This window comes from Echinops telfairi, unplaced genomic scaffold (assembly GCF_000313985.2).
Source record: "Echinops telfairi isolate 266 unplaced genomic scaffold, ASM31398v2 ScPeMD7_7458;HRSCAF=8496, whole genome shotgun sequence".
Lineage (NCBI taxonomy): Eukaryota > Metazoa > Chordata > Mammalia > Afrosoricida > Tenrecidae > Echinops > Echinops telfairi.
The window spans coordinates 17,284,722-17,307,992 of NW_022111358.1; the positions used below are offsets into that span (position 1 = coordinate 17,284,722).

Sequence of the window (23,271 nt, forward strand, 5' to 3'; positions counted from 1 at the left end):
ACAGCCTCCTGGGACCACAGGGCCCTTTACCTCTGGCAAAGTGGGCAGCGTCAAAGGCCAGCTTTCAATGCCTCCACTGGAAAAGACTGTAAAACATGAGGCTGAGTCCCAAAGTACTGCTGCTAGCGTTCCCTTTGAAAGGTGTCCCTAGATAAACACTGCCTTTTAAATTTTCCAGGCTATCCCGTGGGTGCTACTAGTGTTACTGTTCCCATCACTGACCTATCTAAGGACCCATGATGGCAGCGTGGTTATGCTTTGGGGTGCTGTCTGCAAAGTCAGTAGTTCAAAACCACCCAGCTGCTCCACTGGAGAAAGATGGGCCTTTCTACTCCCTAAAGAGCGAGTCTTGGACACTCATGGGCAATTCTGCTCTGTCCTATAGGGTCGACATCAGCTCGATGGCAATGAGTTTGGTTTGGGATTTATGTGTGGATGAAAATTGAGTCCTGGAGGGTTAATTCCATCCCAGATTGGAAGTATGACTAAGGACCGGGGTCTCGGGTTACGCCAGTCTCTGATCACCAAGCCTGGTCTCTCTTCTGATTGTGAACTGTGTCCTACAATTTTCCCCGACTCTATCCAAGACAAGGCTCCCTGGTGGCCTCATAGGTTATACAAGGTGAGTGGTTCAAACCCACCACCCCTCTTTGTGAGGTAGCGGCAGCTTTCTGCTCCGGTCAAGGTCGACAGGCTCAGATACCCACAGGCACAATTCTACTGGGCACGACAGTGTCACTGTGAGTGGGAATCCATGCTTGACAGCAATGCGACCCGCCCATGACCTTTCAGAGCAGCTGGCTGGCGGTGGCAGCTAGTTTTCCTGCTGTGTGAACGGATGGTCCCATAGTTCTACTAGTCCACGTGTCTTACATGTTCATCACCATCTTCCTCCAACCAGGGAGACCGAGGTGCACCCTGGATGGCCTGGTCATGCGCCTTCCGGACCAACCTGTTCTACCACGACCTCAAGTTCTGAGACCGCACGGAGCCCCCAGGCCCCGTGACTCCTTGTTAGCCGTGATGGAGCTTTGATCGTTCAGTGCCCCGGGGAGCATTGTGCTTTCAAAGAACCACCTGCATGGAACCCCTCTAAGAGCCCTTGAAAGCTCAACTTGGGGCGGCTGCTCTGTTCCCTGGGGAGTGAGGCCTGCGAGGCCGGCCAGAATGACCGCAGAATTGGAAAGATGCAGCCAGGGCCACCGCGCTGTACAAGTCACCTCAGCTTGCTGCCACCCCCCACCCCCCACCCCAGCGACCCTGCAGGTCAGGGCAGATGGGCGAGAACGGCCCCTGTAGGCTTGAGACGGAAATGAACTCTTCACAGGAGCAGACAGCCAGCCTCATCTCTGTCCCACCCAGCAGCTGGCGGCTAGAACGGCTGGCCTTGTGGTTAGAAGCCCAAGGGGCCATCACGACACCCCGGAACTCACATTCTGCTGTGCACGTTCCCAACAAGGAAACACGTGGAAAGAGTCCCTCTCCTGCTGGGTTGTCACGGGGGATTCGCATGGTCAGCACATCGCTCAGTGTCCAAGAGCAAGCAACCAGGACCTCACCGACTAGTCTCCTGTCAGCCTCTGATGCCTGACATCTCAATTGGTAGAAGCCCTGGTGGTAGAGTGGTAACGCATTGGGCTGTTAGTGGCAGTGTCAGGGGTTCAAAACCACCAGCTGCTCCGAGGCTCCGGGGGAGAAAGTGACTCCACGGCAGAGCATTTGAGACTTTTTGGATGCCTAGGTAGTGGCATAAATGAGGTGGTACCAGGTGTAGCCTGAATCCCAGGTGTTGCCTGACAAGGACCCTGGGCTTCTTCCTCTCACATTGACAGGGCTCACAAGGACACATCCACCTCCCCTGGATCCCCAGAAGGCTGACTCTCCAAATCTCTCCCCGGTGCGAGGCTCCTCCTTTCCGCAACTCCTGCTTCAGAGGGTCCCCAATGGCCCACAGGGAATTCAAAGACGTCCAGGATGTAGTTGCTTGTAGGGTCAGCTTCCACAGTGACTCTGCCCACCAGACCCTTTATGAAAGTTGGCACTTACTGGTAAAGTGGTCCAAAGTGACTTTTTCAATAGGCTGGCAATTCTTCAAAGGTTTTCAACAATCTAAGTGCTCACTCAAAAGGTACTCTCCCTTCACCAACCTCCAGCTCCTCCCTGTCCCTCCCACATCCATTCCAAATCAGGTGTCCATGACCCGCTCCGACACTAAGCCAACCTACTGGCTGCCCTACTGCCTGCCCCCTCTGGGAGTCTTTGGTGGTCTGCCACCTGACCAACTGACCTGGAGTTTCGCCTCTGCAATCACCAGCTGGTCTCCGTATCTTTGGATTCATCAGCACCCCTGCCAGCTACAAGTCTCCAGTCGGACTTCCAATTCACTGACTGGGTACCTGCCCAGAATTGAACTTGACTGCTTCTACCAGCTTGTGAGCCATTTCCCTGAGATCCACTTCTCTCCCCCGGCCCTCAACAAGTATAGGGACAACTAAGCATGGCCCAGGACAAGGCAGCATTTCCTTCTGTTGTGCACAGTGCCACCTGCCCCCTACCCTCAGTAACGCATCACTGATTCCCCTCCTCTGGAGAACCCGGCCTCAGACATGCCCTCAAGTCTGCTCTACCTCACAGCCTCCCCACCCCCACATACCACAGAAACCCAGTCCTCTGAGCCCACTGGGGCAGCAGTGTCAACCGACAGTCGAGGGTCCTCCTCAGTGAGGAATGTGGTCTACAGCCATGTGATGACGTATCACTCAGTCATGAAAAAGCAGTCCTGATCGAGGTGACCAGGGTGAACCAGCCTTGACACTCCTGTGCTACATGAAGCCAGCCAGACACAAGAGGGCAAAAACAGGGGGACCCCGCTTACAGGAAACATTTTGAGTGTCAAAGGCACAGAGTAGAACAGAGGTCCCCCGGGCTTGAAGGGAGTGAGCTGTCACAGTGGGCACAGTCCCTTTGGGTAATGACATCTTACACATTCGGAGTAGACAGAACAACACAACATTGTGAAGATAGCCCACACCACGAATCAGGCACTTGAGTGGTTTTAAATGGCAACTTCTGTGTTGGCTGTGTTTTGGCACAAAAACATTTTGAAAACCTTCAGCAACTCCCTAGAAATAAGGCCACATCCCAAAGCTCGCTGGCCGCATGCTGCCCCAGCAACACCAAGCTACGGTAGAAATGAGGGGGGAGGACCGGGGGACAGGGCAACATAAACAGCTGTCACCCCCCAATCCGTCCCGACAGTGCTCATGGCAGCTGAGACCGCACGAGCAGGCTCTGTGCCAGGCTTGGCACACCAGGGTCAGCTCTGGTTGTCGCTGAGCCCTTGCCCTATGAGGTAGGATGATTATCTGACCCCACAGGAAGAAGCTGAAGCTGCCAACCTTTGTTAGCCACAGGGTCCCAGGGGAAGAGGCCCCGCCTCCCCTGGAAGGAACCCAGGAGAAGCCTGCACCTTGAAGCAGTGTTAAGGCTCCCACAGATCAGAGGGTGCTGGGCTGGGGCTGGGTGAAACCCGAGGGGACTTACGGGTCACCACGGCATCTAAGCTTCCCAAAGACACCTGGAGGCGTGGACCTAAAGCAAGGGAGATGCTGGGGAAGGACCACCCAGGAAGGAGACTGATGGCCGATTCTCATTGCAGTCAACAGAGTTATGCCTTTCCAGTCACTACAGTAAAGGAGTCCTGGTAGCATGGTGGTTACACGTTGGCCTGCTAACAAGATCTGCAGTTCGAAACTCCCAGCTGCTCCTTAGGATACAAGGGGGGGGGGGGGGGGCCATCTACTCCCAGGTTTAGTCATGGAATTTCACAAGGGCAGGTCTACCCTATGCTGTAGGGTCACTGCATCGGCATCAACTTCAAAGGCTTATGGTAAAAAGTCACACAGTCAATTACATAGCATATACTGTATGAAGGCACAATGCCTCTGGAAGCCAGGCTGGCTGGAGATGCCGTGATCAGAGCCTCCACTGCCACCTGGTGGAGAACTGGGAGAAGGGCCAAGTGGAAATTTCTGGCCAGGCTGCCTCAAACACGGCTTCTGTGCAGTTTTGTAGGGGGACGAGTGGGTGGGGTGTCCAGTCTGCTTAACAAATAACCCACCCCCCTCCCCGCCCCCATTGTCACCATCGGAGATATGGACCCAGCCTCACTCAAACCCACTGCCATTAAGTTGAAAATGACTCTGTAGGGCAGAGCAGAACGGCTCCGAGGCGGGAAATCTTTTTAAGAGCAGAGCCCCATCTTTTTCCCAAAGAGCGGCTGGTGGTTTCGAACTGCTGATGGTGTGGTCAGCAGCCCGGCGCTTAATCCACTATCCCATCAAGGCTCCTCAGACTCCACTACAGTGTATACAATCCCAGACTGATAACCAGTGTAAGCTATAAGGGGAATTTTTTAATTGCATAAGGCTGAAGACCAATTAAAAGAAAAAGGAATACACACACCACCACGGGGTTAATTCAATGAGTTGTGTTTTGTTTTTGTTTTTTTACAAATTTGTACAGCAGCAAACCCCTCGGCCACAGTTCCCCATCACATGGGCGGGGAGTGCAAGGGGCCGGCCGGCTGTCCCCTCTGCCGAGTGCTCACAGGTAACATGGGGTGGCAAGCTCCGGTCCCTTTGTTCTCCAGTAGATCGTGTACAAAATATTACATTTTAAACATATTTACAGAGTTTGCACAAATAGAAAATGATTACAAATTACACCCGGCTTGGCAGGGTCACCGGCTCCACCCCCCACCCCCACCCCCAGGCCAGAGGTGTGTGTTGGCCACCACCCTTCACCCCATTAAAAAAAGTGTGGGTCCTCAGAGGCCTGACAAAGCCCATAAAAAATGCCTAAATGCCATCGATCACATACATAAAGCTATATGAGCAACTGATATAGTTAGTCAGTTCCTGTCTTCCTCCCTGAAGGTAGGAGAGAGGGTCTGAAGTCAGAGACCCTTCAGCACGGCTCTGTGCTGAGACCCCGCCCTCGGCTGAGTTGTTGGGGGAGGGGGAGGGTCGCGAAGGGAGGTGGAAAGGGGGGGATGGCAGGGGGGAACAGGACCAATCTAGTTGAGGTCGCTCTCTCTGTTCACAAGTGGAACCAGATTAAGTCAGTGGGCTTGTGGAGTACCAACCTATGGCTTTGAAAAGAACACACAGGCCTGTCCTTCCCTTTCATCGCAACAGGAAAGAGACAGGATGGCTTTCTGGGAGGACAACGTTTTGTTATTCTGATGTCAGGTCTTTGCCTTGAGTGCCAAGCTCAATTTTAACAGCAAAAAGACTGGTGCAGCGGCTGTGTTGAGGGGTGAGGGTCAAAGGTTCGGGTAACAGCTGTCCACCCACTGGGCAAGTCCTCGCTCCACCAGCCACCGGTTTATCAACACCACCTAGAAGAAAGAGTCCCCTGAGAGCTCTGTCCCCGGCAGCTGGGGCAGAGGCTCCAGCCAACTGGAGGTCACAACCCAACATGCCCAGGCCAGCTACCCAGGAGCATGGGGAGGGGCCAGGCTTGCTGTTCCTGGGTTTTTTAGTATGAGTTACCCCCTGCCAGCTGGTGGGTTCTGACTCACCGCGATGCTACAAAGACAGAATAGAATTGCTCCCGTGGGTTTCTGAGACTGTAAATCTTTACTTATGGGAGCAGACAGCCTCATCTTGCCCCCCACCCCCCGCCCCACAACAGCTGGTGGATTTGAACCCCCAACCTTGCGGTTAGAGTCCAATGCCTAACCAAGGTTCCTCTGACGTGGGATGTGCTTTATGGTATGCTGAGGATATGATTTCCAGTCTTGTGAAAACAGGACGGGAAACCCCTATGGTGGGAGGGGACAGATGGGAAAGTCTGGGATCAGAGTTGCCCCCTCCCACCCCCCACCACTGACATCAGGGCTTGGGTGGGTGGGGTGGGGGGGCTGTCCTCCCAAATGCAGTGTGTCCTAGCATCCCTGGCCGATGCCACTACACCCGACAGTGCCCACCCAAAAGGTCTCTCCAACTCACTGCCATCGAGTCGACTCTGACTCAGAGACCCACCAGGTAGAAAAGAACCGGCCCAGGAAAGTCTCTTTACAGGAGCAGAGAGCCTCCTCTTTCTCCCTGGGAGCCACTGGGGGTTTCGAGCTGCTGACCTTGAGGTTAGAAGCCCAGCACGGGGGACTGTGGGTGGAGAGTCCAACCTGCTGGATTAGCTGAGAGGCACGGGGAGAGCGGCTCCCGGCACCTCGGTGGTGGTCAGGAGGGGGAAGGGCAGCACTTACGTCATCGCCAACCACGCTCCACAGCTGGATCAGGGGGAGGCCCGTCTGACTGTAACTCGTCACCTACAACACACCAGCACGCACACGCCCACTGAAAGCTGGGAGAGGCCCGGGCACCCACCTCCCTAGCCCCGCCCCCGGACAGATCCTGGTGCCCACCTGAGCAAGCAGGGCTGCATTTCCGGTCATCTCGCTCATGGCTGCGTCTGCCTCCGGGGAAAAGTGCTCATCATCTGTCGGCGAGAGGAAAGGATCTGTTAAGACACCTCCCCCCTCCACACACACACACACACACACACACACACACACACACACACACACACACACACCCAGCCCCCCGGGACAGGGCGTTCCTATCACCCACTCGCCGCCCAGTCGGGGGACTGGGGGACTTCACCTGGGAGAGCCAGCCACCTGTCTGGTACACCTGTGACTCCAGGTGGCTAAGCTCGGGGTCCCTGCTGCCCGCTAACAGAGACTCAAAGGGGCAGAAGCCCAGCCCTCTGGGAGCGAATGACCATCATCGCAGCCTGGGGGACGCCTTTGATGCAGTCAGATGCCCTCAACTTACAGGTGAGAACACCTGAGACCAAGGTGGACTGCCCAAGGTCAAGTAGCTCCTAGAGCAGTGAAGGGAGAAGCTCAAGCAATGGGCACCCAGCTCTATCAAGGTGGCAGCCAGGGCGCCGAGGGGCCCAGCCTGGGGGCAGCCAGACTGGATGAATGAGTCTAAGAACCTGCTCCACAGGAGGGGGTGGGGGGGGGATAAAGTCCCATTTCAGAGCTTGCCTAGAGGCCAGGCCACAGGGCGGAGAGGTAAGTGCCACACGAGAAGACTGGTAACAGAGGGAGGCGGGCAGGTGAAGCCACGGGCCGAGGACTGACGGGGTTAATGTGGGTGAAGGGAGAAATCACAGGATGGGTGCAGATTCGCAGTGTCAACTGTTAAGTAACAAAACTGATGACCTGAAACGAAACCAGCACCTCCTAATCTGGCTCACAGCCACCCGCAGGAGGACTAACTGCCCCGTGGGCTTCCGAGATAGGATCTCTCTACAGCAGAAGGCCCTGGCTTTCCCCGTGGGCGGCCAGTGGTTTCAAACTGCTGACCCTGTGGTTACCAGTCTAACGCGCCACCCACTACACCACCAGGGCTCCTAGGAGTCGGATTCCACTGGATGGCAGTGAGGTCTTTTTGCTGTTTGTTGCTTAATCCACAATGTGAACAGTCTGCACCCAGATTCACCGCAACTCTCGAGGCAGGCCTCTGCTGGGTGCTACAGATGAAAAACTAGTGGGGAGAGAAGTGACGTGGCCTGTCGGGCTGGGCTCAAGACTCTGCTGCCTGCCTTGCAGGGTCTCCCAAGCTGGGTGGAGTGTATGTAGAGCTTCTAGCACAGCCTGGCATATGACAGTTACGAATGTAATAATGACAATGAACGAAACACGCTCACCCACTGCACAAGGTAGGGCATCCGAGAGAGCCTGGCATTGAAGGTGGCCAGGAAAATCTTAGTGAGCACTTGTTTTAGCAGGGCCTGGACAGACTGAAGGGTGCCCAAGTCTCCCATAGGCGGCAACTGCTCTGCTGCCTGGGCCAGCGGCACCAACAAGACGAGGCAGGGTGGGCCCGGAAGAGGGACAGTGGGACCCCAAGAACGACCAAGGGCCACACTGCCAGGCCTCTCTCCTCTGTCACTGCTGCCCAGTCCAGGGCCGCCGGCCACAGTGCTGGTGTGATACCACCACTGTCCCAAGGGAGCCACGCCCCAGTCGAGCAGAGCAGCAGGCTCCGTCCACAGCTGTCCTGAGCCCAGCCACAGACCCCGGGGCTGGACTAGACACTGCAAAGTGCCTCTGTCGGAAGTACCTCAGAGCTGGGGACCCAGGTGGACACAAGGGCTAAACGGGGGCCACAGGGACACCCGTCAGAAATGCCTCGCCCAGCTCTCAATCAGAAACTCCGACAGTGAGTTACCGGTGTCGGAGTGTCCCCTCCCACGCAGCCACCGCCAGAGCCCCACCTGTTACCTGACAGAGGCATCACGCCGTCCAGGAGAACTTCTGCTCCCTGGAACGGCAGCGTCACAAAGTCTGACCTGTGAAGGCGACAAGGAGCGGCTCACACATGACTGAAGACTGGCTCCAGGGAAAGCGGGGCAGCCCAGCCACTCACACCAGCACGCACACCTCACACGCAGGCCTGTGTCCGAGGCCGCAGCCCAGGGGCCGGGGGAGACCGGTTTGCTGCCTGGTTTGGCCTTGCTGAGGCCAGCCTTCGGCTTCCTACCAGACCCCGCTCCCCTGGGCGCGGGAACAGGGCACATGCTCCACTGCCCACTAGCCGGCCCTCTGTCCACCTGTCTGTCCGGGGGTGTCCACTCACCTGATCTGCCGGAGCACATCCACCTTCACCCTCTTGTATCCACCGTAGTCCACGTAGCGAATCTCCACTTCGCCGGTCTCCTCGTAGGAGGCGACCACCTGTGCGCGCCACCAGGCCCCGTCCGCACCGGGGGCAGCGCAGATGACCGCAACTGCAGGGCGGGAAGGGGGCATGTGGATACGGCTGCCCGCCCGCCTACTCCCCCCACCGCCCCGCACCAGGAGGGGGGGAATGAATCCCCAGTCCAGCCTGGCCAGGCCCGGGACTCAGACATGGGGCCGTGGCCTGGCATGTATCCCACCCTAAGCTAACCGGAACTAAGCACTTCCCTTTGCCTCTGACAGCCAGCAAGGCCAGAGACACTGTCCCCACAGGGTCACCCATCCAAACAGGGTGGAGGCCACCCTAGGGCAACCTTGGGACAGTCACGTCGTAATACTCCGGTCCTGCCCTTACTGCTGGGTGGAGGCAGTGGGAATGAAGTCCTCATGCCTCTATGAGCAAAGCTACGCAAACTGCTACATAACTATCCAGGGACTTTGACACAAAGCTCTTCCAGGGGGTCGCTGGGCTAGGAGAAGCCAAGACCCCTGATGGGGGTGGGTGGAAAGATGGTCTAACACTCAGTGCTCATTGTCAAGGGCATCAAAGGGTGGACTCGGACCCCTGGCATCTGCTCAGGTGTCACCTGGGCCGACACTAGGCTTCAGAGACTCGACTCTCTCACCTGTGCCCTGGAGATGAGACGCACAGGTAGGGCCTGAGCGCCCTTTCAGGGGAAGGGGAAGGGCACGGCCACCAGCGTCCACGTCAGATGCTTTACCTACCTCCCCTCCCCGGACCCTCGGCTGTCAGCCCAGGGAACCCAGCCAGCAGGGGTGCTTTCTGAATGCCTGTGTCACCAAGCCAGAATCAGCACCAGTGCTGGCTCTCTGGGCCTGGCCTGCCGAGACTACATGCCATGGGGACACCTGGGGGGTGGAGGGGACCTGTGTGTGGTCCAGACTGAGGGCAGAGCAGGCACCTGCTGAGCATCCCCTCCTAGCCAGCCAGAGCCAGGCCCCAGTGCACCCCCACCCCCCATCACGTACTTTCCACAGGGGTCGGCAAGGTGGGGATGCCGGGCTGCGAGTAGCAGAGATACATCTGCTGGTCCAGGCTGCGCAGGGCATGGAAGGTGGGGTGGGTGTGCTGCTGCACAAACAGGTGCCCAGCGTTGACCTGGCTGACCACGATCACCTCCACAGTGACGCCACTGGGCAGTAGGAGCTGTGGACAGGAAGGGGAGATGCTGCCGTGGTCACTGTGGCCCCTCCTCTTCCTGGGGGTTGGGGAAGACCTGAGGCCCGGGGCTCAGCTCTGAGCTTTCACATCCTCGAGGGGGCGTGGTGACCCCCAACAGCATGCACCCAGGTGATAAGGGCTGAAGGAAGCCTCCTGGAACCAGGGAAGGTGGGGGATTGACACCGCTGTGCTGCCCTTGTCCTGCAACTCCACAAGTGACCCGCTAGAGGCGCCCTCACCTCGGGGGCGGGCAGGGAGGCGCCCAGCAGACTGCGAGCACTCAGGAGCCAGGGGTGGAGGTAGTGTTGAGCCTCATGCTGGCCTGGCCAGGGTCCATCCAGAGCTTCCCCTCCCTCCCACCAATCTGGATGAGTCTGTAAGACCCAGGGTGGGGCAGACATGTGAGTGAGCTGGTTCCTGGGCTCCTGGGAACAGGGTCAGAAGAGGCTGTGAGCAGGCCCTCTTATCTCTGAACCAGGTCCTCTGAGGAGGGTGCTGATGACTCCGGGGGCTTCCGACTCTAGAGTGGCCCTCTCCTCTGCCTTCATCACAGCAGGCGGGGGCAAGCTGTGGTGGCCTGCATGGTATCTGCTATTTGCCCCTCTTCCTGCTGCCTTCCTTCCGCCCCTCTGGCTTGCTCCTCCCCTTAGCTGCAGGCATGGCCACCTGCTCCCTTTGGGGTTTGAAGACAGGCAGGCTCAGTGGCCAGGCTCTGGGAGGATGCCAGCACTGGCCTCCAGGAAATCTTTGTGGACACTAGCCTTCCTGCTGCCAGGCCCCAGCAACCTCCAGGAGCTCCAGGCAGGGTAGAGGCCCTGGCAGAGACCACCCCTCCAGCTCCGCCTGCTGAGAGCACCTGTGCCACCTTCCCAGCCCCTTGGAGCCAAGCGGAACACCAGGGAAGGGGGCCACACACCACTCACTTCTGAAAATAAACAAGAGGAGCATCTTCCACCCTGTGGCAGGAGGGGCAACGGAGTGGGCTCCAGTGCCCTCCCTCCCACATACCCCCAGGAAGTAGACGCCCAAGCCCTTCCCCATGACATAAGGGTCCATTTGGTGGGTGGGGTGAGTCCATAGAAATGAAGTGATAAATGAAGCCCAGGAGAGCAGTCCTTGGGGCAGTGGCCTCGGGCCCAGAGCCCTGCACTGCACTTGTGATGGGCCAGGCAGCGCGGAGGCATGCTACAGGTGCTGAAGGGCCGCCACCACCAGAACACAGGCCTGGTGGCAGCTGCTCTCCTGTCAACGCCTCACCTCCTGACCAGGGGCAGCCTCCAGGGCGCTTGCTCCCGAGGAGGGTGAGGGGGAAGGGACTGCTTCACCAGGACTGTTCAAACCCATGGCCGTCCACCTAGGTGGTGGTGACCCTGGACCAGCAGCACCAGCTTCAAGCAGCCCCCACTGCCGGGACAGAAGGTCACCCACAGGACTGGATTCCTTTCTAGGAAAATGCCTAGAAAGCCCAAAGGGGGGGGGGGGGGGCGCGGCAGCAGAGCTGGGGACAAGGGGTCCTTCTAGTGACCTGCGCCACCGGCTCCCTGCCCAGCCCTGCGCCCCAGTCCACCCGAGTACACAGGTCAGCCTCAGAGGTGAGTGTCTCGAGCCCCGGTCCTGGGAGGCTATTGCCGAGGGTGGTTTGGGTAGTGGACAGGGATATGCTCACCCAGGTGGTCATGGGCAGAGAAGGCAGAGCCAGTGAGGGCAATGGGGGAGCGTAGATATTGGTGAGGTTCAGCTCCTTGAACTTCTTCCCGATCAAGTTCAGCGCTTTATCCACGTGATGCTTAGAACCTACATGGGGGGGGGCGGGAAGCAGAGCCAACTGTCACTGTCGGTGAGACCAACACCACAGACCGCCTGCCACAGCTCAAGCGCTGTTCCCAGGGGCTAAGGGCTGGGTCCGCCTTAGGTAAAGCCTCTGACACCCTGCCTTGAGGGCCTGTGGCGAAGGTCCTGGTCCTTGCTGGGGAAGCGGGGGTGGCAGGCCTGGCTTTCCAGGCCAGATCTGGTGGGGAGGGGCACACGGGTCCCTCCAGCTCTTGGGCGGGGAAGGGCTGCCGCCTGGAGGTGTAGCTCCCTGTGTGGGCAGCTCGGGCTTGGGCACGGGAGCGGGAACGGGGCACGGCGGGCACCGAAGGCCACTGACCTTCGATGTGGCAGACCTGAACGTTCTGGGTGTAGGGCAGGGTGGAAATGTAGATCTTGGCGCCAGATGTTTGCTTCAGAAAACTCACGTACCGCCCCTGCTTGCCAATGAGCCGGCCCACCAAGTGCTTCCAGAGAGAAAAGATGGGAGAGAGGAGGTCAAGTCAAACCTCAACCCAACCCCCAACACACACCCCTCCCCAGACACCACCGTGATTACAGCCACGGGCAAGTTCAAGCATGTTGTAAACATGACATTGCAGACCTTGGTGGCCAGGGTCTGCTTTCAGCGCCTATGGTTTGTGGCCGAAAAAAGTGGTTCAATTCAGCCCTGGCTCAGGATGACCCGATAGTGGCTTTGGTTGGGTTAATTGCAAGGTCAGCCGTTTGAAACCACCAGGGGCTTCCTGGAGAAATATGAGGCTTTCTAAGGCTATGAAGAGCAGTTCTACCCACGGGCCCCCCACCCTGTCCTACAGGGTCGACGTGGATCAATGCTGACTGCCCCGGCCAGGTGCACAAAGTAGACCCGTGAGCAGCACAGTTTCCAAGGGAGGATGTTTAACATAAGGCTTACGGCATGCCTCATTTTGATGCATTTCTATTTCCTCAACGATACATTTACCTCCCACCATTTATATGACGTGACAAATAAATATCCGATTCATTTTCTCTAAAGCCTTCTAATCTTGAAATTCTGTGTGGTATACCTATCTCTAATGGATAGGAATCAATTTGACAAGCATATGAATTGAGTATTAATCCCAGTAAATTGGGCTGTCACTCATGAACGCACTACTTCAGTAAGAAATATAAACGTAGTTGGAGTTCTTAGAAAGTAAACATCAAATGTAAAGACAAACAGTGCAGCGGAGACTGCGGTCATGCTGACCCACCTGACACTCTACTTACGTGACAACACCTATCAGCCTGGCACCCTGATCACCGCTCTACAGTTGGGAAGCAAGCCCAGGGAGGCTAGGTCACTTGTCGAAGGCTGCACAGCAAACTGAGCATGTGGCCTGAGCTGGTGGGCTCCCACACTTCTGATTCTAACCGGGGCCCAGAGAGCTGCAAAGGCAGCAGCACCCAAGCTCCCAAACCGACACCACTGCGCAGGGCCAAACAGAAAACCCGACCCCTGCCGTGACATTAACTCTCACTAACAAACACACACACACACACCCGTGGGCAGAGCAGAGCTGCCCCCATAGGGTGCCCAAGACGCGCACACACACACACACACCCGTGGGCAAAGCAGAGCTGCCCCTATAGGGTGCCCGAGACGCTGGCCTCTACAGCACATCGCCACACCGTTCCCCCTCGGAGCGGCCTGGTGGGGGCTCGAGTGAGCAGCCGAGAGCTTTAACCTCTGTGCCACCCGGGTTCCTTGTAAAGTTAAGGGGTCTCATTTGAAGATCAAGGGCCAAGAACTCCCAGCGCTCCTGCTGCCAACTCCCAGGCCTGAGCAAACCCCACCAGGGAGGCAGGCAGAAATGCCAAGGAGAGGGCCACAGGCCAAGGCCGTTAGAGGAAGCCAAACTTGGTTATGAAGTAAGACATGCTCTGAAGCAGCCTGTGGGGCTCCCAGGGACACAGCCCCTCTTCACCCGGAGCACACAGAGGTGAGGAGGGCAGCAGGGGTGACCAACAGGGGCGCAGGGGAGGCAGCAGCAACCCAGGGCCTGAACCTCGGCAGAGGGCTGAGAGCCAGGGAGAAAGACCACTGCCTGCCAATTACTCCCAAGCCCCAGAGACAAACCTCAAGATCAAACTAATAAATTGTACGCTGGAACAGCAAGGGGCCAGAAGCCACTTAAGCAATTGGAATTGGGGGCTGGTGAAGAAAACTGACATTCACACAACGAATAATACAGTCACGGTTACCCTTTTCAGAGAATAACACAGGAAAATTAAATTGTTAAATATTTAAAAGCATTAATTAAAGCGACATAAGCTCAGTTTTGTTTAAAAGCTACAGGGTGCAAGACGGGAAGGAAATCAAAGTCTTAGCAGTGGCTCTCGGGTCGGCTTAGAGCAGGACTTCAGTTTCCTTGCACTATTACTGTGCTTTTACCACGTGCCTCAAGGTGAGATCTGAGTGTGGCCCACAGCCCTGCCTTCAAGAGAGCCCTTGGGAAGCAGGGCAAGTCTGGAGGTCAGGAAGGCCACGAGGAGAAGACTCCTGGGGGGATCAGGCCACGAGGAGAAGACTCCTGAGGGGCATCAGGCCACGTGGGGCACAGCTCTCAGACCCTTGGCCTGGTGCAGCCTGCCTGTCCCTCGACTAACTCAGGGCATCTTGCCCGGGCCACCTCCCCTAAAGTCTGATGGCCGGGAGCCCACTGGAGCTTGGAGTCTGCCCCTGGGCTGGCTGACGGGACCCGTACCTTTGGCACCTCGATCTCCCAGACGATGAGATCCACCTTCTTGGGGTCGGAGCCTGCCGGGGCACTCTGGAAAGCCTCGCTCTTCTGGAGGCTGCAGCAGCTGTCCACCGAGTCCATGCTGTTCCCGTCGGAGCCTGCCGAGGGGCGCACACAGGCTCAGCGCACCGGCCTCGCTCACTCTCCCGGGAACCCCTGCCCCACGCCCCCTCCTCACAGCAGGCAGGTAACTGCCAGCTCAGTGGAGAAAGCCCAGAACCACCCCAATGAAAGGGGCTAGGGGTGTAGATACACCTAATTTTAGCCAGTCACTTAAAGTCCCACTTGCTTATTGGAGCCGCGCCCAGCCACAGCTGCTGGAGCAGACAGGTGGTGACCTCAGCCCGGGGAAGGGGAGCCCAGAGCAGGGAGAAGGGGGACGGGCCACAAAAGGCTGGCAGCAGGGCCTCCACAGAGCTGTTACAACTGCTTCCGCAGCCTCCCAATCGTCCCAGGCACAGGCCTGGCATGTTCTAGCTAGAGCTCTGGGACTGAGCTCAGAGGAGTGGCCTCCAGCCAAGCAGAGCCCGAGGGAGAGGCCCGAGGCTCACCCCCACTAGCAGTGGGCAGGGGAAGGAGAGCCTCCATCCCCTCTACTTAGGCCTGGCGGGCATCAGAGGGCATCCAAAGAGGGCAGACTAGCCATGAGTGAGAGAAACTGTGCCCGCCCCACAGGGTCATGGCTTCTCCTGACAGGCAGCTTTGGGGAGTCTGCAACCACCCAGCTTCCTCACCACCCAAGGGGTGGGAAAGGGGAGGACAGAGCCTGCATGCAGCATTCTGGGGCCAAGGGAGTCAGCTGCTCCGTTCAATGTGCATTCCAAAGGGGCAACAGAGGCTGGCCTGCACTGCCTGGGGCTGCTCCCGAAGCCGAGCCAAGGGGCTGATGCAGAGACTCTGGGGCCCGCTCAAGAGCCGGAAACAGATTGCCCTGAGGGTCCACTAATGGTGCCATCTGCCAAGTGTTCTCCCCAAACCTGGGCAAAACCTTTGGGAGCAGAGCACTAGCTCTTTAAGACTGCTGCCAGCTAGATAGTGACCTTCAAAAGACCACCCCCTCCCTCCACACCAGGGGTGCAAGTCTGAGCTTCACTGCAGGGAAACCTCCCCTCCAGGGGAAGCCACCTTGCCCACCTGCTGCCAGATGCTGAAGCAGCCCAGTGGGGGCTCCAGACCTTTGAAGGACACCAGATGGGACCCAGGTGGCCGAGAGCCACACAGGGCTAACGGCAGGGCAGGCTATACCTCGGGCCAGCAGCTAGCAACCTGTGGCCCACGTGCCAGCCTCCTGTGCACAGCGCCTGAGCCTGGCCTCTGACACAGGAGCGCTCTCAGGTGCTGTCATGCTCCCCCCACCCAGGCTCCAAGGCCACCTGCTCTGCTAAGCTTGCACTCGGGGGCCTTATACACACTGATAGCTGCAGCTACTCCAGTGGAGAGCTGGCCCAACAAGCCTGAAAACTCAAAGCCACAGTCAGTTCTGACTTGCAGTGACCTTGTAGGGCAGATTAGAATTGTCCTTTGTGGGTTTCCCAGACTGTAAATCTTTATGGGACCAGAGAGTTCATCTTTCTCCCAAGGAGTGGCTGGTGTGTTTGAACTGCTGGTCTTTTGGTGAGCGACCTAACACATAACCGTTCCACCACCAGGCCTCACTGACAAAGCCTCCGGGGCTTGTTTGTTAAGTGGAGAGGAGGTAGGCAAAAGGGGGGTAGGGGTGGGGGTGGATCACCATTTTAAGATACCCCCTTTGGGGTATATCTGGGCACCCCTGAGGTGAACGCGGCCTTGGCCTCTGGTCTTTCCCTCTCACCTCTTTCCTCCCCAGGGCACACAGGATGGCTGTGTCTCATTGGAGGTGGGGAAGTGCCTTGTGTGCCCCCCACCCCCGGTGCTGCTGAGGACGGAGATCCCCAAGAAAGATGCCCCACCTTTGCCGGGCTACACCAGCAGAGAAGGCAGGGCTCTGGGGTAGACCTGCCCACCCACCGGGGCTGTCCACAAGAGGGAGCAAAGTGCCCCAGGGTGGCTGCAAAGGCAGGGTCAGGAGTTGCTGACCTGTACGTTAGCAGACTGAACTGTCGATGCTGGGGGTCAGCGCTTGAAAGACCCCGTGGGCACTTGGTTAGGGAAGTGCCCGCTTTCCCAAGGGTGGAGGTGCTCTGTGACGGAGTGGGTGGTTGCAGCTGGCAGGGAAGCTCAGGCCTCCCACCAGCTCAACAAAGCTGTGGCCATTCTCTGGGCACTTACCCTGGGAGTGGGGTGGGGGGGCTCTGGAGGAGAGCGGGTGAAGACACAAACAAGCAACAATTAAAAGGAAGTAAGACACTGGACAGACCCGCCCTCCTCCCCCTTACCCCGGCACTAAGCCATGACCCCAGCTCTAAGCTGCCCCATCAGAAGGGCTGGGAGGGTCTCTGGCTGCCATACCAAGGGCCAGTGCCCGTGGCTCTGGGGGTCTCTGGGTCACCAGACTCCTCAGCTGGTTGGGACAGAGAGTCAAAGAGCCTCGCTTCCATGGTGAGTGGAGGGAGACCCACCCACCCCTCTGTGTGGACCCCAAGCCCCTCGTACCTCCCGAGTGGTCTGTTTCTGCATCCAGGCTCCATCCGTCCTCAGCCCCCAGGTCTGACAACTCCCCCCTCAGCACCCCGTTGCTGAGGGACACAGTACTCTCTGGCAGCGGCACAAGGGCTTTGTCCCCGGGGCTCAGGCTAGTGTCTGGGCAAGAGTCTCTGAGCCCCGACGTGCTGGCAGAATCCGAGCACTGGCCCGAGGAGCACATGGAGGGGGTGCCCTGGCTGCTGTCTGACACGCAGGACGCATAGCCGGGGTCTTCCACCACGACGCTTGCCTTGTCCAGGGGCGCAGCTGCTGGCGAGCAGGGGACCAGAGAGACGTGGTGCGCAGAGTTCCTGCTCGGCTTGCTGTCCCTGCTGGGGCTGGACAGGGGGCTGCTCAGGCAGCTGACGTAGGTCTTTGGTGCGGACGGGTCCTCTGCTGGAGGGTCTGTCGAAGGCAGGGTAGGACCCACCGTGCCCGCAGCTGCTTCTGCTGTGGCCGGAGTGGGCTCTCGGGCGCCGGGCCTCGGGCCAGCTTCCTGACTGACCACAGCACAGCCCTCGCCCCGTGACCCTTGGAGCTCACTGCCTGCAACCTGGCCCCCCATGGTGGCCTGCACTTCTTCCGTGGCTCTAAGGATCGCTCTGTGGATGATCTGGGAGGCAGCCTGCTCCAGCATCTCACTGCCACCTGCTACCTTCTCCTGGCTCACCTCTCCTGCCAGGTCTCCGCCCCGGGGCTCGTCACCTCCAACTGTGGGTGGCGGCACCTCTGGGTCCTTCAGCAGATCGATGAAGTTACCCGAGGACAACTGCCCTCCCGCCCCACCTTCCTTCTGCACCGGCCCGGCTCCTGAAGGCTGACCGGCCTTCCCCATCTCTTCCCTCGTGCCGCCCAGAGGAGCCCGACAGGGCACTCTGCTGTTCTCCACCGGCGAGTCCAGCTCCTGGGCCAGCACGGCTTCTGGTAGCACACGCTCGCCCAGCACCGCGTCGCCAGTCCCTTCCGCCCGGAGAGGCTCCCTCGCCTTCTCCCCGGGGCCGCGCTTTTCCGAGAGGGCTGCAGACTGACCCGGCCAGGCCTTCCCTGGTGTCCTGCTCCCCACGGGCTGTTTACACGCCTCGATCGCTTCATGGTGGAAAGGCACGCCCTGCAGGGCTGGCAGGGGGCACTCGGGCTTTGCACGGTCGTCTCTGTGTGCCGCTGGCCAGGCTCTGGCGTCGGCGGTGTTCGGAAGGCTGCCCGAGGACTCGGAGCGCCGAGCAGCTGGCTGTGGCCGCGGCTTGCTCGCCGGGGCCAGTCCCTTCTCTGGCGGCTGTGTGACCCTGGGGGCGGGGGGCGGGGCTCCAGGCCCGGGGTCTTCCGCGAGGGTGGGATGCTCAGAGTCTGTGCTCAGGTCCACGGCACTGGCCTCCGCCTGCTTGTCCTGGCTGCTGACACGGCCTTTTTTACGAGAGAAAAACCACCACCAGCCGAGCAGCGCCAGCGCCCCAGGCAAGGCCAGCGGGAAGAGGGCGCGGAACTGCACTGCCATCCTCAAGGCGCAGGTGAGCAGACCTGGGGACACCAAGGGGAGACACGCGTGAGAGGAGAGGTGCCCGCCCGCACGCATGCGAAACAAAACAGCCTAATGGCTTCTCACGACAGACGAAACCAGGGTCACCCAGGGCCAGAGACCTGCTCGCCTCTCCCCGCACCCTCGGGCACCCACTGGGGGTGGGGGCCCCTTCCCCATTCGCTGTGCTCCTTAAGTCGCGGACTCTCCCCTTCTCCCAGGTTCATAACGCCAGACTCTCCCTTGGTTCCCGGCAAGGGGCTCAGCGTATCTCGGTCCTCCGTATCTCGGTCCTCCGGGGTGAGTATCTGTCCGGTGGCCCTGAACCTTTTTTCAACTCCCAGAAGGCACACACCACAAGTGGTCCGTGGGAGAGGCGGGCGGGCAGGCGCTCCCGGAGCCCTGCGAGCTCATCCGTCAGTCCAATGGTCGTTTGCTGTCTGTTCCTCGGGTCTTTTTACCTGCAGGTCCTTTCAGGAGGGGAGAGCCCTGCTTCTATGACAGTGGTTCTCAGAATGGCCTGCACAGCACACTGTTCAAAGCCCGAGGCCCCAGCTACCTGCCAGACCAACACCTCAGAGCCTCTGGGGAGGGCTAGGGCAGCGGCCATTATATCCCAGGTGATTCCAATGTGCAGCCAAGCAGCAGATGCACGCACCTCCACCAGAGGCCCGGTGGCACGGCGATTAATCAGTCCGCTGCTCACAGAAAGGTCGGCAGTTTGAGTCCTCCAGTGGCTACCCAGGAGAGGTGATAGTGGCGTCCATAAAGATGGACAACGGTCTTGGAAATCCGACGGGGCAGTTCCACTCTGCCATGGGGTCGCTAGGAGTAGGGATCAACTTGACCATAGTGTGTCTGGTCTAGAGTGCTCTTGTGTGTAACAACTAGCTAAAAAAGTGGAAGATTTATGGAATCCTAGCTTTGTGTTTAATGTCTTTCCTACACCACCACACCCCCACCCCCAAAAAAGAAGCCCACAATTTGATCAGGGAGAGGCGGAAGTGGAGGGAGGCTCTCGTGATGCCTCCACAATGCCTCCTTGCCCCAGATCCACTGCTGTCTCGGTGACCAGGTGATGGCACCCCCCCAGAGCAGGACAGAACTGCTCTGCGGGGTTTCCAAGGTTGTCAGTCTTCACGGGGCAAACTCCACAGCTTTTTCCCATGGGCTCAAACCACCCACCTCATGGTTAGCAGCCAAGTGCTTCCAACCACTGAGACACAGGAGACTGTGATGATGGAGACGGCCATCTTCCAACCAAGCACAGAGCCAACCCCAGGATCAGTAGTCATCCCACCCAAAGGCCTGGATACCACCCTGTGTGCGAGACCCCTCGGGGCCTGGCTGGGGGTTCCCAGAGGTAATGGGTTTGCCCCTCCAGTGCCAAGACCAGCCCCCTTTTCCCACCATCAAGGAAACAGCCCCTCACCTCCTTACACATGCCGCCCCCCTCGTTTCCCTGGTGTGTAGGTCTACAATAAGCCATGTCAACTCCCTGACATGAGTGTGACTTAGGGCAAGCCTACAGGGCAGAGGGGAACTGGGGCGCAGGTTTCCAAGGCTGTACATTTTATGGGAGCATAGAGCCTTGGCTTTCTTGCAAAGAAGAGGTAGTGTAGGCGGCAGCAACTTTCCCTAAATGTCCAATTAAGGATGCATGCGCGCTCGCACAAACACTCCTCTCAGCCTCACCGGGCTCTGTTGCCTTCCTTTCCAGCACCAAGTCTCTCTGCCCAATTTTTGGGCTGATCTTTGGTTCGGTTCTGTTTTGAATCTCAATCTCAATATGTAAGGCACATTCAGTAGTGTGGAAAAGCATGCACACACACACAGGCTAGTGAAAGGCTGCCCAGCACCCACCCAAGCCAACTCCTCTAGCTGGCCAGGAAACATCTATAGGAGGCTGGAGCCCTGCGCTGGAGCCCTACCCTGCAGCTGCTGGCGAGGAGACTTGGCTGCCTGCTTATTTTTAGCAGGCCCATGTGGCCGGGAATAGACAGCCTCCCGGTCGCTGGGTGGTCACACCGTGCTGAAGGCAAGCCCGTGCCCAGCCCCACTCACTCCGGGTTCTCTAACGGACAGGCCCCCGACCCTCTCAGCTCAGCCCCTGCAGAAACAGTGAGGTGGCCCTTAGACCCAAGCTCTGCACCCTAGAGGCTTGCGTGGACATGAGAGCCAGTGCCTGGGCATGCTGCCAAGGGGGAACCAGGGACGGGGCTGCGTTGGCCACATCGATAGTGAAAGGGGGGCTGTGTATCATCATAAAAAGAGCGCAGGAGCCCAAGCCGCACAGGCCCAGCCTGGGCCCCAGCCCAGGCCTGAGCAGAGCAGACACATCCACCGGGCTCAGAATGGAGGTCACATGCTACGGAATCCACTGCCCATGATTGTCACCAGCAGGAGCCCCGCTCACCTTGAGTGTGGGGGCACTTCAAGTTCTGCAGAGGGGATTTCTCCTGGAAAGGCTTCTCCCAAGGGCCAGATCACTTCCCACCCGCACTCTGGGAACTGTTCGGGCGGGTCCAGGCCAGACCTGGGATCCCCTCCCTCTCCCAGGTGGCCAGAGGGAAAGGCCATTCCCAGGCGGAGTGCTTCGCAAGAGTGACAGAGGTCCCTCTGGGTCTGTGTTAAGTGTGTGATTTCCCTAAGTCCCTGCAGATCCTGCACCTTGCACGCCACTCCACTCGCTCAAGGACGCTGCTCTCGGCCGACCAAACACTCCAGCCAGCACACAGCGCCTGTGCTCCAAGCAGCCACGCTGAGCTATATATAGTCCTGAAGCAGGCAGAATCCAAGAAGGTGCTCTCCAAACAGGCCAGTGTCTCCTTTGAGTGTAAAGGATGGGGAAACCCACCGCAGAAGAAAACGGCGAATATTAAGGTAAGGAGCCCTGGTAGTGTAGTGGTTACACACTGGGTTGCCAACCGCACAGTAAATGGTTCGAAACCACCACACCGCCCCATGGGAGAAAGGCCAGGCTTTCTACTCCATAAAGAGTTACAGTTTCAGAGACCCACAGGAGCAGCTCTACCCTGTCCTGTAGGGTTGCCGTGAGCCAGCATCGACTCCATGCCAGCAAGTTGGAGTTTGAAACCAAACACTTTTGGGGAGTGGGAGGCCACAGAATCGAACTGGAACAAGGTCTGGGAACCATGAAATAGGATGGTGACTGTGACTTGGCCAAGTAGAGCAGGTCACAAGGGGACATGGCCTGGCTGGTCCCCAACTGGTGACTGCTATCTGATACAGTACCATGTAGCCCCACGAGGCTACGGAGCACTCGCAAGGTGACTAGTGCAACCGAGGGGCTGACTGTTGATTTAAAACAAACTTACTTTAAAGGCCACTCTGGGCTGGTGGATGGCACAGTTCTAGAAGCAAAGGCCATCCCCCAGCCCCCTCAAGGAAACCCGAGCCTACCTTACTGAGCAGAGTTGTCCTGGTCACTGAGGGTGGGGGGGTGGCAAGCCTGGACCACTCACCCTCAGCAGCATGGCTGTGGGGCCAGGGATCAGAATGATGGAGCCATGCCTCAGAGGCGCTGGTCGAAGCCCAGCCCCGGCTACTCACAGGCTTGTTACCTTCATACTTAGGGGGCCCGAGTGACCTGTGACTCATGTTGGCACCCTAGAGATTCCAAATGAGCTCACAGTGGGGCTGTGAGGGCTTGCCCACGATGCGCCCACACCCTTCATTGTGATACCCCCCAGCTGCAGGCTCGGCCAAGCCCAGACTCTGAACCAGGTCAGCCTCAACTTTGAGGAGTACCTGCCATTTCAACTGACTGCCTATGGAGAAGTCCCAGCCTGCTCAGCAGAAGGAAGGCTGGGGGCTTAACCTGTGAACCTTCTGTGTTGGAGAACCATGAGGGGAGGCCTTCTCTTAGCCAAAATGAAGCCCAGACGGAGTATGGGTGTCAGGAGCTCCAAAAGCCAAAATTCCCACTTCCGGACACAGTCTCCAATGAGGTGTGCTCACCCCAGGCCAACGAAAGGAGTTCCCCGGCTGGACAACCTGGTGGTAAAGGAGAAGATCCAGCCTCCCCCCTTTTCTAGTGACACCAACCCAGGTCTCATTCCACACCTGCTCTTAGCAGCCACCGGCTCTAGGAGTGAACCCTAGCACCACACAATCGGGGGCAGGAACCAGTGCCTGGGAAAGGGCTCCAGGAACATGGAATGCACGGCCAGGGGCCTGCCTCACAGGCATGGAGCTAGGAGCTGAAACAAGCTTGCTAAGAGGTCACCGAGATGGCCACGCCCTCTGGGGAAAAGCAAAAAGTTCCTTCACACCGCCTGAAGTGGGCAGAGCAACGGGGTGGGACACTGATTCTCCAAATCGCACAGATGGTAGAACCGCCAAGTCACAGGACCCCATGAGGTGCTCAGGCCTCTGCAGCAAACACTTCTGAGTGCCAATGGAGCTCAGGGCACCAAAGATGCTGCCCTCAAGCCTGTCTGTCAATTCCTTTGGAGAAAAAGCCAACGTGCCCTTCCCCAGGGCTCACACTGCCACTGTCAGGTGGGAAGCATGGGGCAGTTTGTTCCAGATGACAGACTGGAAGGTGGGGTGTGGGAGGAATGAGAAACGGGTGCCAGTCCCCCAGACTAAACCAATCAATGTCCCACGGTTTTTC

General features: G+C 58.3%; 1 protein-coding gene across 1 annotated transcript; it reads right to left on the reverse strand.

The window, feature by feature from the left end:
• Nucleotides 1–4,474: 4,474 nt before the first annotated feature.
• On the reverse strand, nucleotides 4,475–22,132 carry AKAP1 (A-kinase anchoring protein 1). Its single transcript, XM_004707029.2, has 11 exons — nucleotides 22,056–22,132; nucleotides 17,090–18,634; nucleotides 14,480–14,613; nucleotides 12,091–12,217; nucleotides 11,608–11,735; nucleotides 9,749–9,926; nucleotides 8,658–8,808; nucleotides 8,303–8,370; nucleotides 6,431–6,504; nucleotides 6,272–6,334; nucleotides 4,475–5,401 (listed from the first exon to the last, which is right to left on the reverse strand). Exons 2-11 carry the CDS (start codon nucleotides 18,609–18,611, stop codon nucleotides 5,327–5,329), a joined length of 2,520 nt encoding a protein of 839 aa, XP_004707086.1. The 5' UTR covers nucleotides 18,612–18,634; nucleotides 22,056–22,132; the 3' UTR covers nucleotides 4,475–5,326.
• Nucleotides 22,133–23,271: the final 1,139 nt, after the last annotated feature.